This window comes from Sus scrofa, chromosome 1 (genome assembly GCF_000003025.6).
Source record: "Sus scrofa isolate TJ Tabasco breed Duroc chromosome 1, Sscrofa11.1, whole genome shotgun sequence".
Classification (NCBI taxonomy): domain Eukaryota; kingdom Metazoa; phylum Chordata; class Mammalia; order Artiodactyla; family Suidae; genus Sus; species Sus scrofa.
In genome coordinates this window covers 206,238,611-206,255,530 of record NC_010443.5, presented here as the reverse complement: position 1 = coordinate 206,255,530, position 16,920 = coordinate 206,238,611, and the positions used below count along the sequence as shown (strand labels likewise).

Sequence of the window (16,920 nt, the reverse complement as noted above, 5' to 3'; positions counted from 1 at the left end):
TGAAATGCAAACCTCCACTGTCCCACGTACCTTCCAAGTCCCTTATCCCAAATCTACTTGGAGAGAGGGAAAGGGAAAGAGAGGGGGAGTGGGAGAGGAAAGGAGAAAGAAAGAAAGAGACCAGACAGAGGGACTGGTCACTCAGCTGCCACCAACAACTGAAAACACTTCTAGATAGCAACAGGACCTAAATGATGAGTTTCTAAACAATCATTCATGAAGTCACTAGCTAGTGATCGGCCTTTTTAGATTTCAGGGTTATTAGCAACGAAGATCAGCTCTGCAAACCAAAATAATCACTAGTCACTGCCCTTAGAAACAGATGGTGGTATAAACATCAGGGGAATGAAGAGCTTCCGATCAACAGGTCCAGGCCTGGTCTAACCACACTCACCAACACCTCAGCTCCAGGCTGCTCACCAAACTCTCTCTCACAGACTTTCATAATTCTTCTCAACATAGCATTCTTCCTGTATGGAAAAAAATTCCATCCTTTCTGCTATGTAACAATATCTCTCTTCTTTCTGAACTATCTCCTCTTTCAACAGGTCTTCCTCAAGTAATGCAATTTGGCAGTGGTCACTTTAATTTTACTAGCAAATGCGCTGGCCCCCGTTCTATTTTCCAAATGCTGCTGGCATTACTTCCAGAGCTATCGTACATGAATCAAATTAGTGTATCTTTATTTATGTTTGTCCCATCTGTATGGATTTAGTAAAAGCTTCCAGAAAGCTGTAGAGATCTTCATCTCACTTTCTACTTTTCACAGCCCTTCGTGATTCCACATACAAGTATTTGAAATGTAGGTCACTCCAAAGAAAACAGATGGTAGCCTAGAGCAGAGTCTTGGGAGCCTCCCCATGATTCTTCGCTGTGGTCCTAACAGAGCTCAGGTCCTGTGCAAGCCCTCTCACCTCTCATTCTCTACCTGCCCCTTCTGTCAAACCGGGGGCGGGGTGGGGGGTGGCAATGACACATCAGAGAAGGACATAGCAGCTCAAAGAACATACATGGACCCACAGAAGCATCACAAAGCTTTGTTGTTCGAGGAACCTAGGGCTGTGGTGGGTGGGGAACTGGGAAAGCACTTTGCTTAAGGAATTAACATATACTAAGCACTACTCTCAGTTTAACAAATTACTTCTCCTTTATCCTCAAAACTCCATTATGAAGGTCTCATCAGGAGAATGAGGCTCAAAAAAATTATGAACTTTTTGCAAGGGTGGAGAGCTAACTGATGGTAGAAATGAGGTCTACATCTGGGCTCTACTTTCCGCTTTAGATTCAACAAGAAGCATGTAAGACTGTACTTCCGGAGCCCATACGGTTTATTGAGGGCCATCATAGAGGATGTCTGAATTGGTTTTTATCAAATGGCAAATGGGCAGTAAGCTGTGGGCTCATTTACTTCCCAGGAATAAAAAAAACCTCCCTCCATCTTTCAGACACAAATCCTATTCCAGTAGTCAGTGCTTTCCATCCCAGAATGTGATGAGCTATCTATTTCTACTCTGCAAGGTAAAGGGAGGAATATTTTTATTTTAACTCTGAGTATAAGACATCAAGCTACATCCTCAGATATAGGGTGTTTATTTTCATTCCTGTTCAAACAGTTAGAGCTCTGGCAAAGGAGTCAAAAAGAAATCCCTGTATTCCTTTCCCAGCTCTGATCCTGCCTGAGGCCTTCAGCCACAGTAACTTTAAAATCAGGGATAATAGTCTCTGAGATGCTCTCTCTAGTATGGAGGTTAGGAGGATTGCTGGGATAATGTCCTTAGAAGAGTCCAAGCGCTCTCCAAACAGACACTGTAAATACAGTACACCGTCTCTGCAAAGACAGTTGTGGGGGGATCCCGACCATTCACATCTGTGCTACTTCTCTTCTGAAAGAGGCTCACACATTGCAGACATGATGCAAAGACCCCTTCCATCATGGTGGTAATAACACAATCTGTAGCTGGAGTCACATAAGTCCTCCCCATGCCAGTGCTACGGGCCATGTGTACCTTCCTACTGTAATGATCATAACTGCTGTGATTTGTTCATAGATGCTTCATCCACTGGAGTGAAGGCTGCCTGAGAGGTCTTCTTTTGCATACTTGGCAATTAACCAATAAAACTGGCTATTTTAAGGACTACTAAATGAATTTATACCTAGATCCGTCTTTCTTTCTGCTTCATAAACTTCCTCAAAATTTGTGAGGACAGGTTAACAGCCATAAAAAGGGTTGCTTATTTTAAATAATTTTTTTTTGGTCTATTTAGGGCCGCACCCACGGTATATGGAGGTTCTCAGGGTAGGGGTCCAATCGGAGCTGTAGCTAATGGCCTATGCCACAGCCACAGCCACACCAGATCCAAGCTGCATCTGTAACCTACACCAGAGCTCATGGCAATGCCGGATCCTTAACCAACTGAGCGAGGCCAGGGATCAAATCTGCAACCTCAATGTTCCTAGTTGGATTTGTTTCCATTGCGCCATGAGGGGAACACCTATTTTAAATAAAGTTTACTTTAGGCAGCGGGGTGAGAGATACTCTGTTTAAATAAATTCACCATTCATTCTGCTCCAGGAGCTTGGAAGGGTATTGGAAAAGCTGATGAAATAGGGAGATGCAAGGGAAATAAAATGATAGTCATAGATGGACTAAGTCACTATTTTTTAAAAAGCACACATTTGTACTCACACATACATAGCAATGGTTAATATTAACAGGAGTGCTACAGGCTACTTACAGCATAAGGATTTAATAAACAGCATTTCATTAACCTTAATATATGAAGAAACTTAGGTTCATATATGTGAAATGATCTGTCTTAGGTAACAGAACTATCAAAAAGTAGAATGGGAGTTCTCGTCATGGCGCAGCGGAAATCAATCCGACTAGGAACCATGAGGTTGCAGGTTCAATCCCTGGCCTTGCTCAGTGGGTTGAGGATCGGGCGTTGCTGTGAGCTGCAGTGTAGGTCGAATACTCAGCTTGGATCTGGCGGGGCTGTGGCTGTGGTGTAGGCTGGCGGCTGTAGCTCCGATTCGATCCTGAGCCTGGGAACATCCATGTGTCGCAGGTGCGACCCTAAAAAGCAAAAAAAAAAAAAAGTAAAACCAAGATTCATACCCACGTTTGTTCCAAAGTCCAAAATCTTTGTCACTACACTCTACTTTCTCTTCTTTGTAATCAAGCACATACTGTGTACACATGTATATGTAGGTCTGCATGTATGTATGTATATGCATAATTATGTGTGTATTATGTATTTACAGTTGAATACATAATATTCACCTGACTGGTCACCTGACTGGTTGGGAAGACACTTTGTTCTAAGAGACGTGGTGAAATATAAAATATCTAAGACCTAAGGGCTGCTTTAGACACAAGGTTCTAAAATGGCCAGGGTGGCAACAGTCAAGGAGCAGCCTAGTCTGCTGCTGATCATCTTCTTCGTCACCATGTTAACAGTGCACATTTACTGGAGACTTAGCAAGCGGCACCACTAATGCTTTATGTGCAACATTTTATCTTTTCTTCACAATAACCCACGAAGTGGTCACTATCCCTGCTTTACAGATGAGGCAGCCCAGTCTTGGGGAGACAAAGACATGGGTCTATTTTCATACATCGAGTACAGACTGGAGTCAGGATTGAAATCCGTGTACCTGCCTTAACTACACTACTCTGTTGCTGCCCTAAGCTTTCCTGGCCCAGCTGATGAAAAAGAAGACAGAAGGCTGGCTATTCCACCCCACATGAGGTGGAAATGGCCTCCGTGGTGCAGAGGCACAGCTGGGAGTGACTGCTCAGCAGGATGAGTGTCCTAGCTCCCCTGTCACCTGACGCTAATTAGATGTAACCTCTCAGGAGTGCCACAGAGAGAAGTGACCCACTCTACTTTCAGGCCTGGTCCTTGAAACCTCCCATACCGACCCTCCACCCACCCTCTCTCGGGGCTGCCACGGAGATGAGGAAGCTGAGGCCAGAGAGCAGGGCAGAGCCATAAAACGGCAGAGGCCCTAAATTACTGCTCTTCAAATCACCTCCGGGAGGAAAGTGTTCACCAAGCAGGAATGCTGGCTGGCCCTGCAGCGCAGGAGAAACAAACTCCTATTGTGTTAGGCCACTAGGAGCTCAGGGTTTACTTAAGAATACAACTAGCATGTATCCTACTGATATTAACTAATGGTGAAAATGTACTTCCTATCTTTGCCTAAGCATGTGACATCTGCAGAGAGACATGTTCAGCCTCTGACACTGCCCGGCCATCACTGGTCAGAGAGCTTTATGCAAAGATAGATATAAGTGATAAGGACCAACGTGAGTTGGGGTTTATTACATGCTTTCCTCCACATTATTTCTTCTTTTTGCCATTCAAAAGCAAGAGAGGTATAAAGCATTATCTCAATTTTGGAGATGAAGAAGCTATGGCTACAAATGGCACATTTTTCCACATTCACATAAATAATCAGCAGCAGTCCTGAGACATCAGCCCAAACTTCTTACTCAGCACCCAGGGCTGTCCTTTACTGTGCCAACCAACTTGATGTTCTTTTATGGATCCAGAGAAGAGCTACTTCACCTCTTCTCCACTCCCGGCACATGATAGTGGTGGAATCCGATTCACTAGATATAAAACCTTTGTTTTTCTTTAACACTCAATTACAAAAGGCATGTATCCCTGGAACGTCAGGTCAAAGACAAGCATTGACAATGAAGCATTATTAAGTATTAGAATCTAGAGGAAAAGTTTGAATCATGAAAATCGGAGAACAAAGGGACCCTGAAACAAGGTAGCATATCAGGAAAGAGGCAAGAAAAGGAACAGAAAAGAGCAATCGATTTGACCTCATTTTGCCGTTGAATACGACAGAGTTCTTAATTTAGCCTATCCATTTAGGATCTTTCTCTGTTCCCCAAACCACACCAGTTTAACGCTACAAGACTCTCACATACTACATTGAGAAATAGCTTGGTAGTCTTAAAAAAGAAAACCAGAAAACTCTAAACACTACCCAGAAAGTCAAAGAGACCCAACCCAACCTGTAATCAGATTTAAAAATTTCCTCCCTCCTTCGAGTTTCCAGTGTGGCTCAGCAGTAACGAACCCAACTAGTATCCATGAGGACATGGGTTTGATCCCTGGCCTCATTCAGTGGGTTACGGATCCAGTGTTGCCACGAGCTGTGGTGTAGGTTGCAGATGTGGCTCAGATCCCAAGTTGCTGTGGCTGTGATGTAGGCTGGCAGCTGTAGCTCCAATTCAACCCCTAGTCTGGGAATTTCCATACGGCATGGGTGAGGCCCTAAAAAGACAAAAAAAAAGACAAAAAAAAAAAAATTTCCTCCCTCCAATATTTAGAAGGCAGGGTACAGGGGGAGGCAGGTGACAGTGATGAGTAAGAGAAAAGTGATTCCTATGCCCAGGAAGCTTAACATTCCCCCAACCGGCCAACTAATAGCTTCTATGACCACAGCAAAGTCACTTGACCTCTCTGAGCTTCAGCAAGGACAAATGTGAATTCACTGGCAGTATCTACAAGAGGATAGTATGGGAAAAAGGATGCAAAGAGCCAGCATATGTGAACTTGCTCTGCAGGGGGCTGTTTAAATCCAAGGTTTTGCTTACTATTGACATTTCTACCACATGGACACCACAAAACACTAGCCAGGGGGTGTAGGAGCTTCTGCTTCTCTTTTACTGCCCTCAATGGCCAGTTGTTAACACAGTCCTTGGTCCCCAGGACACCTGAAAAAAGAAAGACGAAGGGCCCTTGGACCTCCTTAAGTCATTAGATACTCCATTAGTTTCATGATGAAACATCAAGTTATACCACGCCTCAGGTTTCTATACCCATGCAACAAGTATTTAGAGTACCATGTCTTTGAGGAGTTCCCAAGTGAGGAGGTAGGAAAAAACATTTTTAACAGGTGACTTGATTTTTTTTTTTAATTTTTTTGGCCATGGTATGCGGAAGTTCATGGGCCAGTGATCAAACCCATGCCACAGCAATGACAATGCTGGTTCCTTAACCCACTGAGTCAGTGGGGAACTCCTGATTGATTTTAAATTGGATTGGAGCTTCAGGGATACAGAGCCCTGGGCCATATGAGAAAAGACCTCGTTGGTTAAGCTGGACAGAAAAGTTCCTGAAAAAGTGGGAATTGGGATGACACCTAAAGGACCCTGCACTGCCCATGTAGAGAGACAAGTAGGGAAATCCAGGCCTGAATATCTACACTTGCAAACACCCCAAGCTGAAGAGTTGAGTGTCTTCAGGAATGGAAGACTTCTAATGAGCTTAAAAGGATAAGGATATGAAGCAGGAGAGACTGGGGAGCTTCCTACCTATTCTCACAAACCACTTACTCCAGGACTTCTCAGAACCTTTATTATGCTAATGTAACCCTGAAAAAAACCCGATGGGGGCTAAGAAAAGGACCCAGAGTGTAGACCCTCCCAAGGCTCAAGTTGAACCTCCTGAAGACAAATGCCCCCAGGACACTCTGGGAAGCTTTCTTCTAAATTGTCAGTTGTTCTATTAGTTCTGATTGTTTCAAGACACAGGTGATTTGAAATGTGCATCACTTCTCCTCTTCTCCTTCTCTGGCCAGGCCACTGACACCTCAGCTAATTATTCAGAGTATCTGATACGGCTCCCTGAGTTCTGGCAGGACTCCTTTGCAGAGGAAGCGATTTCCACAGATGCCCTGGCATATGAGTCCAGGCAAGTCAGTTACACATTCAGACTGCAAAGAGACTGTGAAAATTTGATTTTTAAATGATGAACTTCAACAAGGATAATCACCTATATCCTAGGTCAAAGGTGGAAAATGGAGAAAGAACAGGATACTGTTGCTTTTATTCCTTGTCAATAAATGTACTATGAGATAGAGACTTGAAATAAGAATTACTCACTCTTCAGTGGCAGAAAAGAAAAATATCCTGTGTTCCTTTACAGTTTGCTTTTGGGGATCAAATTTCATACTTCCTCCTTGTTTTGTTTTGTCAGAAAGTGCCTAAAATTTACTTAACTTTTTCAGCATTTTCTGAATGCTGTAATTACACAGGAAAATAGTGGGTTCTTTACCTTAAGATACCACCTGGAATCTTTAGGTACTCTAGTCCACTCCACGTTCTGCATTTTATGGTCAGCCGGCTAGCTTAGGAATCATGTAGATAATTGTTTAAGTGAAAAGCAATTTTTATGGAAACAGTACGGGATTCTCAAAAAACACTGCTAGTCTTTTAAATAAATCTGTGGCACCACTATCATCTCCCTATTTCTCCTTTTTTTTTTTTTTGCTTTTTAGGGCCACACCCGCAGCATATGGAGGTTCTCAGGCTTGGGGTCCAATCAGACCTACAGCTACCGGCCTACAGCTCAGCCACAGCAATGCAGGATCTGAGCTGCATCTGCGAACTACACCACAGCTCATGGCAACACCAGATCCTTAACCCACTGAGCGAAGCCAGGAACTGAACCCGCAACCTCATGGTTCCTAGTCAGATTCGTTTCTGCTGCACCATGATGGGAACTCCTCCCTTTCTCTTTTAATAACCTCATCATACATGCTTGCAAATAACAGTTTTGAACAGCCAGCTCCTCTTTCATCTCCACATCAGAAACTTCAAAATCAGGTCCGACACTGCTATGCTTCCACATTCAAAACTACTTCTGGAACCCAAAGCAGCTGTGTGTATACATAAAGGATGTAGGTTTGGGTCCAGAGAGAGTTAAATTAATACCCTGGCTTCACCAGTTCAACTTACCGTACATCTTCATTTGCCCAATAACGCAATCTATAGCCAACAACTAACCAAGTCAATATGTGGTAAGACTAACAGTCACCCTAACTTGCCTTGATAATTATTCTCCTTTAACTGACATAATATTCAATATACCGTTGTTGAGAGCAATAATGCTAAAATTGATGCCTTGAGGGCTACAAGACAATTGAGTTTTAGCCAGATAAAATGACTTGCACACTAATGTGTGTTTCATAGTTCTACGACCTTTGGATGCACATACTACAGTCTACCTGTACAAAAATGTCACATATAATTATACTCAGGTCATCTGTACATACCTTATCATTACTATACATAATTTTAAAAATATTGGCCAGTAGTCCAATAACATTGCTTTAGAGAAAAATGGTTTATTTCCATCATCTACCTCTTTTCCAAGGAAATGAGCATTTTCTCACTACATTAAGTGTTAATGGTATTGTGTCCTTCAACCTCTTGCTTTTTTCTACATCAAGAATTGTTTTCACAAGAAAGAAGTAGATGATAAATGCTAAATAACAAAAAGCGTCATTTAAATAAAATCCATATGACATCAATCCTACCAATAAAACAAGACAGAAACTAAACCTAGTGTTGCTCTCATGTAAAAATCATCTATGATTTTCTCAAAATATCAATGGAGACTCAGTGGAAAAAGCAGATTATATTAGAGACTTCTTCAAACTCTGAAATTAATGAAAATTATTTATAATTTAAGTGTCACAAGAAATAACAGGAGTTTTTACATGCGGTATTTTAACCCGAATAGGAGACTATAAATATTAGTTTGTGGTTTTGCTGTATTTTCCTCTGAAATTTAATTTCTCTTTTAATTTTTTAATCTAAATCCTAGGCCCTCATACAAGGCTTGCCTTGGAGTTGTGCTGAAATGCTGAGAAAAAAAATGAACACCTAAATAATAATTTCAAATAAAATAAAGAACAGGCATGGTTTAAGGCAGAGAATTAGGCTGGCTACACCAGCCCTATAGAACAAGCTGAAGGTTCTGCAGTTACTGCCATCACAAAGTTACAGGAAACTGGGTTGTTCTGGTGGCAAATAATCATAGTCATGCACATACCTGTATGTTTCAACAGAAAGAGACCATGCATGTGGTCCAGATATCTTAGGCAAAAGCAGGACACGTAGAACTGAAAACATCGTTGATGGCAGAACTAAACATCACAGTGGAGGCAGTAAAGATGGTACCGGATTGGGACATGTTACTCTAAGTTTTGAATTAAGGACAGAGTGCTTAGCAAAGCCAAGAGTTCTATTCAAAAATCTGCAAAAGGGAGTTCTCTTGCCGTGCAGCAAGTTAAGGATCCAGCGTTGTCACTGCAGGGGCTTAGGGTTCAATCCCTAGCCTGGGAATTTTTATGTGCGGCAGGCGCAGCCAAAAAAATTTTTCTAAATATGCAAAATGTGTGTTCTTTCCTGTAGGGTAAAATCTATCCCCAGTGGACATTAGCAATCATGTGTGGAAACACCTGTAGAAAGACGCACTGTGTGCACCTCCAGGCTGGCATACGCAGCGATTGTGAAACTGATTCCATGCTTTGTGCTTCCTGGCCCCTTCTTCCCGGACCCTGTGCCCCCTCAGGCCCCCTGACCACCCAGGACTTAACTTTCCACTCTCCCCCACCGCAATGTCCCCATCCTGAGGCAAATGAGATAATGTTTGTGAAAGTCTTCTATAAACTGAAAACGTAATACATAATTATTCCTATTATCAGCAGCATCTCATCATCTGAGGGCCAAATTTCCTGTGCCTTCCAAGCTGACATCTCACAAGAAATGATTCTATTCTAATTAAAGCAGTCCTGGGAGCAGAAAGGCAACCCTCCTCCCTTCTTTGTCTATTTCCACCCAGCATCCCTCGCCTTCTCGCCCACCCTGGCTAACACCTGGTGGTACCTCACAGGAGAATGATGGGAATGTGTGTGTGTTTATGGCAGGTTAAAGCGAGGGTGAGGCTTGAGGTCCCCCCATTCATCACATACCAAGCTGGCAGCCTTACACACAACACAGGGTGGTTCAGGGAATAAACAAAGCTGGCAGAGCCAAAACCAAATTTGGGGGTGGGGTGGGGAGGAGTCAGTTCTCCTGGTATTATTCTCTGTACAAAATTTCAAAACATCACCTCAGATTCTACCTTCTCCAACCGTGATCTCCTTTGGCAGGAGGGAGTATTCCTTCAATGTCCAGTGTAGTCTTTTTGGATCCTGGGGTCTCCCAACATGCTGTTTTCAACATTTACCCTTCAAGGGTCATAGGAAGACAGATGGCCATAAGAACACTTCAGAGGCGAAGTACACAATGCAAAACAACTTCGAACATACGGCAGAAAATGACGAAAAAGGCGAGGAGGCTAAGGGCCTCTGGAAAAGTCTCAAGACCCTGCCCAGACTGGAAGTGCCGCTGACACAAGCAGGGACTCAAGCCAGAGGCACGGGTGCTGGAAGGCCACATTTATAATCAGGTGTGCGTGTTTTGGAATGGGAGAGTTTACTGGTCACAGAAGCAGGGGGTTGCTGAGATTACCATTCTTCCTTTGATTTGGATGAAGAAGCAATAAATGGTTAGGGTACAGAGACAACCAAGAGAACACCAAACCTACAAAGTAAGTGTGAGAATGAGCCCTACAAAACCCACAGTAAAATCTCAGATTTTTCACACACCCATCACCCACCTCTGAGCCTTCCCCTTTTTTAGCAGTCAGAGGAAGGCCCACATCCTAGGGAGCGGGAGCTGAATTCTCAAGAATGCAAACAAAGCAACCCTAGGCAACAGGCCACGCTTTCCTTGCTAAAGTTCACTGCTGCACCAGATGCCAGCCTGCTGGCACAGAGCACCTTATTTCCAATTCCCTGACCAGCCTGGCAGAAGGACCATTTTCACCAGGAGAGAGTATGGGTACCTGGGCCCTCGAGGGGAGGGAAGGAGGGATTAGCCAAGGGCTCCTACCCCAGCCCTCCTTGCACCTGGTCCCAGACATGGGCACTGATGCCCTCCCCCTACCTGAAGGATGTACCCCCGGACGTAGTCACGCAGTGTCCAGCCCAGGCCGTGTAGGATGTGCAGCACCTCCTCCTGCTTCAGGACACTGAAGAGACGGTCCAACAGGATCTTGAGCCGCACAGGCACCGCCTGCGTCCCGTAGAGCATCAGGCTGCTGATGTCGAACACCACGTTGGACTGCACGATCTCCACCTGGGTGGGGTGGTATAGGTGCTGCGTGCTGAGCTTGTCCAAGGCTGTGGGGTCCCATCAGACATCCAGAGGCGAGGAGGAGGGTCATAAAGAGAGAAAGGAAGAGGGCAGAAAAGAGTTACTGGAAGTGATTGGGCTCCATTTCTACAGCTGGATCATCACCACAGATGTTTAGGCAGGACGGTGCAATGTAAATAGTGCTCTTCCCACCTCCTCCCTGATTTTTCTTTTTTTTTTTTTTTGATTCGGTGTGTTTATAAATTGCACACGACAGCAACTACAAAACACATTCAGTTTTCAGGAAGAGAGCCCACTTAGGAGGTTTCTAAATGACTGTGGCTGGCGCTAAAAACCTGGCTAATTAATTTGCTAAATGAACTATGGCTCAACCCAAGTTACCACGGTGTCTCCTCCCAGCACCAGAAGAATGAACAAACACAATTCCCAACTCAGGCCACAAGAGCAGCTCAACCAACCTGGCTGCTGTGAACAAGATTCACCTCTTATGATACCTGAGCAGTGTGAAGAGGAAGAGGAGCATGTTCTTGAGGAGTAAAAGGCCTAGGCTGGAGGGAGTAAGGAAAGCTGACATCGGGGTGGAGGGCTAGTCATTTACCTCAAGCTGAATTAGCAAAGGGTGATTATTCCAAGACTTGGTTCTCCCACTTTCCCCCCTTGCTGGTCACCTGCTAGTTTTTTGGGTTCACTAGCATGCTCTCTAAAAGTTACTCAGGAGAAACAAACAAACAACAAATTCAAGTCATCATTAGGTTCTTTTTTAACAGTTTCAACAAGGGTTTGGTATGAGGTGAAAACAGAAACAAATGACTAAAATCAAAGCCTGAGCATTTCTGTGTATTTCAGCTCTATCATCTCAGCACAGAAAACTGATGACCATTCTCAGAGTAAGTACTTTGAAACTAGTATTTTGACAATTAGTCCTTTTTCTCCTCAAGTCTAAGGAATCACAACTCTCCCTTAGCTACGAAATCCAAGATAAGGCCATTCATTTTAGCTCCCATCCTTCACTGAGTTACGGGAATGCTACTGCAGAGCATGACATTACCTGTTCCTCACTTTCCCGCAAGTGAACAGTTAGGATGACACTGTCTCATCTACAGGGCTCAAAGAGATGCTGCAGAGATGAAGGCAATAATGAGTGAGAGGTGCTTTGAATTCTTCCGGAGAACACACAAGCACTAGGTCATCTCTCAGAATTAGACACATTTGACCTTCTCAACATTAATATAATGATTTTTATTTTTTCCATTATAGCTGGTTTACAGTGGTCTGTCAATTTTCTACTGTACAACATGGTGACCAAGTTACACATACATATATATATTCTTTTTTCTCACTTTATCAGGCTCCATCATAAGTGACCAGATGTAGTTGCCAGTGTGACCTTCCCAAGAGTAAAACAGATCAACATGTGAGCCTGAAAGACAGTCTTCTCTTCTCATGAATCAGGCCAGTGGGTCTCAGACAACCACTGTCAGGCTCAAGACCTAATTCTACCTTCAAGGATCCAAGGTTTCTACAAGTTCTAAATCACTGCCTTGCCTTGCTCAGCCACTCTTCCTAGCACTTTCAAACAGTACAGGCCACTGTGTGGGTGCACTTGGTGCAGCTCCTCTTTTAATACACTGGCATTTCTGCATATTTAAATGCAGGCATTTAACAGCGCGCGCGCGCACACACACACACACACACACACACACACATATACCATTTTTAGTATTTCAAAAGTATTTTTTCAGGGCTCCTCCTCCACTCTCGTTTCCTCCTGACTTGTGGTCACCGGAGAGTTCATGTACTCTTGATAAATTGCCTTCTTACATCCACAGTGTAAAGGCCCTTATCATTTACCCGCTGGCTTCATTCAACACATTTACTCCCAGGAATACTTTGTCAAAGAGTTCGGGTTTCCTCATACTTCATTTCTTGCAGCTGATTTGTCTGATCTTTCCTATTCTAGTGGTTAAGTCAACTTTGAATAAATAGCTTTAAAAATTAATTTAATGTTTGAGAAAGATAAGGGATTCACAAGCCTAGGGATTGAAGTCTTCTCTCACTCCGCAGGGCGTTTAGACTGCGAAAACACAGGAAAAGACATATTATTATCCCTGTTCCTCTTCAAGTACAGCTTAACTACCCAGCCTTCCAACGAGCAGCTGCTCTGCTCACAGAATCCAATGTCCAGTCAAGGGAAATCCACTTCTCCTCCATCTCCTATTACCAAACTTTCTGTCTCATATCAAACACTGCCTCACAGAACATGGTGTGAGGACCACGACAAATATGAATTTGGGGGATTTCTGAGCAGATGGGAAGTAAGATGACACCAAATCTGATTTTTGTCTGCATGCTTGGCATCTGGTAGCTATGCATTCAGTGTGGACAGGTGTGTGTATCAATGTATTCTAGAGCCAGATAGAAAGCTGTCACCCCTTTCCCTCCTCCTCCTTAAAAAAGGGCTTGTGGTTTTAGAAGATGAAGAGGACTAAACTGCTGAAGGTACAGAAACAAAGAGAATTTGTTCAGAGAATTGAAAGAGCACAGGTGAACAGGTAAGGCAAAAATATTTCCCTAGATATACTGGTGAGAACATCAGAGAGTGAGAGCATTAAAAAGACATTACTGATTCTTTTTCATAAGCATGCCATACATCAAGAAGTAGGAATACTGTTATAAGACATAAATATACACTGGAGGTCAACAACTTTTTCTGTAAAGGGTCAGACTGTAAATATTTTAGCTTTATGGGCTATACCTCCTGATTCACAACCATTTGCCTCTGCTATCATAGAGGGAAGACAGAACGGACTTCAACTGATGGGTGTGTCTGTGTTGCAATGAAACTTTATTGACACAAATAGGTACCTGGCCACATATGGGCTCTGATATGGAAGATGAAAGGGTGGGCCAAATAGTTAAAGAAAGTCAATAGCAGATAAGGAAAAACTCTCAAGAAAGTGATTAAGGCAGCAATTACCTATGAGATGAGCTATAGAAGAAGGCTTGAAAAATTAAACTGCTCAGCTTGCAGCTGTCAACTGCACATTTTGGTATAAAACATATCCTCAAAGCTTATATTTGGTCAGATTGCTTGAATGAACCAAAATTTTCTGCTTGATAAATGGCGGGATTGCACTGAGTCACCAAGCTGTCAACAGCTTTGGGGAGATGTTTTCCATGGTGGGCAAAAGATTAAGCAACCATGTTTTAATTGTCATAACAGTAAACCGAGAATTCAATCTTTGCCTAATGTCATGATCTGCCTATATCTGACTATGGGGGAGTCAAGTCTGGATCTCAGGTGGGTTAGGAATATGCATTGGGCCAATGGGAATGAAGGAAAAGTAGGGCAAGAACTTATTCAGCAGGATGGGATGGAAAAAGATGGTCTCCTCCCTTTATAAGCCATGGGCCTATCTGCTAAAATTCTCCTGTATCCGTGGTATTGCCAAAGTTCTATGTTCAAATAAAATCTCAATCAGAACTTGGGTATAGAAATATGTGAAAATGGATTTACAAGGAGATCCTGCTGAATAGCATTGAGAACTATGTCTAGATACTCATGTTGCAACAGAAGAAAGGGTGGGGAAAAAATGTAATTGTAATGTATACATGTAAGGATAACCTGACCCCCTTGCTGTACAGTGGGAAAAAAAAAAAAAAAAAGAAATGTGTGAAAATGAAGTCACTCGTGGTGAAGCTGGAGTGAGCATAGATTTGAGAACTTCCCTTCCCCTTGGTTTGAGGATCTCAGTGGCACCCCTAGAGATCCCAGAAGCACAGTTTGAAAAAAGCACTCTTCTATCAAATAAGATGCTATCAATTGCATTGCCTGATTTTGCCTGCTGTGCCTGCTCCTCATTCTGGTAACAGAAATTAGATTTCCCTTCAGGGATCCCATCTTCTCATACACTCAGTACCATTTACTTCCTAGAACAGAATATTCCTGAAGCCAAACCTGGAAAACCCAGTTCCTTGGCCACAACAACTGGTTTAAGAATGAGCAAGTACTTGGTCTGAAGAGTGAGATTGAAGCCAAGCTTTCAGTTAGAACTACTCGCAAATACTCGCTCCCTGAAGTTTGTAGCTGACAAATATGTTTGGGAATGAGAATCGCATGGAAGATAGCTAAGCCACAAGATGGTCTGAGAAAGACTACGAGTGATGGACATTATTGTTTGATCCAGAAGATATGGATATGGCAGTGCTTGAAGGTGGCACTCTCCCCCTAATTTTCAGTTCCACAAGCCAACAAAACCTCTCCTCTCTATGTCTGCTGTAAGCAGGATTCTGTAATTTGTATCTAGAAGAGCCTTGACTAAGACAATTACCTTTTTGGGGTACTCCTCTGGCTGGATGTCATGTAATTTCAAAGAAGCTATTGGTAGATCAACTAAAGGTATGTTAGTTCCAAGCCAAATTCAATTCACGATTTCTCCAATGACTGGGATGAGGGTATCCAGAACAATTCCACATATCATACGAATTTGCAAAGGGTGATGGATGCCATCAACAACATTAATAAATAAAAATAACTATTGTACCGGGGGTGTGTGTAGGGGGAGTAAAGGAAATAACCATTTAAGCACTAAATGTCAGACGTTATTCTAAGGGGTTACAATGATCTTGTTTCATCCTTTTAAAAAATTAAAAGCACACAGGATTACTATTATTGCCTATTCAGAGATCACAGGCTCCAGGAGGTTTGGTAACTGGCCTAAGATCACTTAGTTATGTCTCCCTAGAAATTGTTTCCACTACACATTCAGATAAACAGTCAATAAGAAACTCTGGAAACATATAGGTCTTCATCATATTGGAAGTCCCTAAGTCCCAGCAATCTGGGCTTCCTGCCCATCACTCTGCTGAAGCAAGCATTTCAAAGGTCACCAACACCTGCCTTGCTATGAAATCCAATCGCTTTTTCCCCTCATTATTCTCCATGATCTTGCCATAGCAGCTGACCTTATTGATCACTACTCCTCCTAAAATGCTCTTCTCCTTCATTCATGCATACATTCATTAATTCACTGGCACTTAACAACTTACCACCAAGGCAGGTGCTGCATGCAGATGCTCAAATAATTTATGTTATAAAAGAGATATGATAAAGTACTGTAGGATCCAAAAGCGAGGGAACCTCTGTCAGGAAGGCATAGTCTTGTAAGAGAGGTAGAATTCAGCAAGTGAGAGAGGAGGAGAGTAATCTGGACTAAGGTAGGGGTTCTCAAGCATCATGTGCATCAAAATCAGTCGAAAGGGAGTTCCTGTTGTGGCTCAGAAGTAACAAATCTGACTAGTATCCATTAGGATGTGGGTTTGATTCCTGGCCCTGCTCAGTAGGTTGAGGATCCAGTGTTGCCATGAGCTGTAGTGTAAGTTGCAGACGTGGCTTGGATCTGCTGTGGCTATAGCCATGGCCAGCAGCTACAGTTCCAATTTGACCCCTAGCCTGGGAATTTCCGTATGCTGTGGGTGCAGACCTAAAAAGCTTAAAAAAAAAAAGAAAGAAAGAAAATCAGTTGATCAAACAGATCAGATTGCTGGGCCACCTATCTCCAGAGTTTCTGATTCATTAGGTCGGGGTGGGGACCAAGGACTGGCATTTCTAACAAGCCTCCACAAGATACTGATGCTGCTGGCCAGGGACCATACTCTGAGAAACTCTGAACTAACAGAGTGTATGTAAGAGAATGGAAAATCCAAAGAATGTATCAAACTTTCAGCAAAAGGGTTGAAAGTAAATACAAAGAAGTCAGGTGGGAAATCCGTAAGAAACCTTCATACAGTAGGCCAAAAATTGTGCAAAGTTTATAATATCATTTTATTTCTATTTTTATTTAATAGTATAGAGAAAGTATTAAAACATATAAGATGGAAATGGCTCAAAAATTTTTGATATAAA

The 16,920-nt window shown here is 42.9% G+C and overlaps 1 protein-coding gene across 26 annotated transcripts in view; it reads right to left on the bottom strand.

The window, feature by feature from the left end:
• The window catches only part of BNC2 (basonuclin 2), a 455,833-nt gene that overhangs the window by 125,381 nt on the left and 313,532 nt on the right, over window positions 1-16,920 (bottom strand). For 25 of the 26 annotated variants that reach the window (XM_003480511.4, XM_021063323.1, XM_005660090.3 and 22 more), the window contains one exon: window positions 10,806-11,041. In XM_003480511.4, the coding sequence (XP_003480559.2) occupies window positions 10,806-11,041 (236 nt within the window). Of the gene's footprint in view, window positions 1-10,805; window positions 11,042-12,063; window positions 12,133-16,920 lie in introns of all 26 variants that reach the window. The other variant, XM_021063399.1, reaches the window with a different exon arrangement.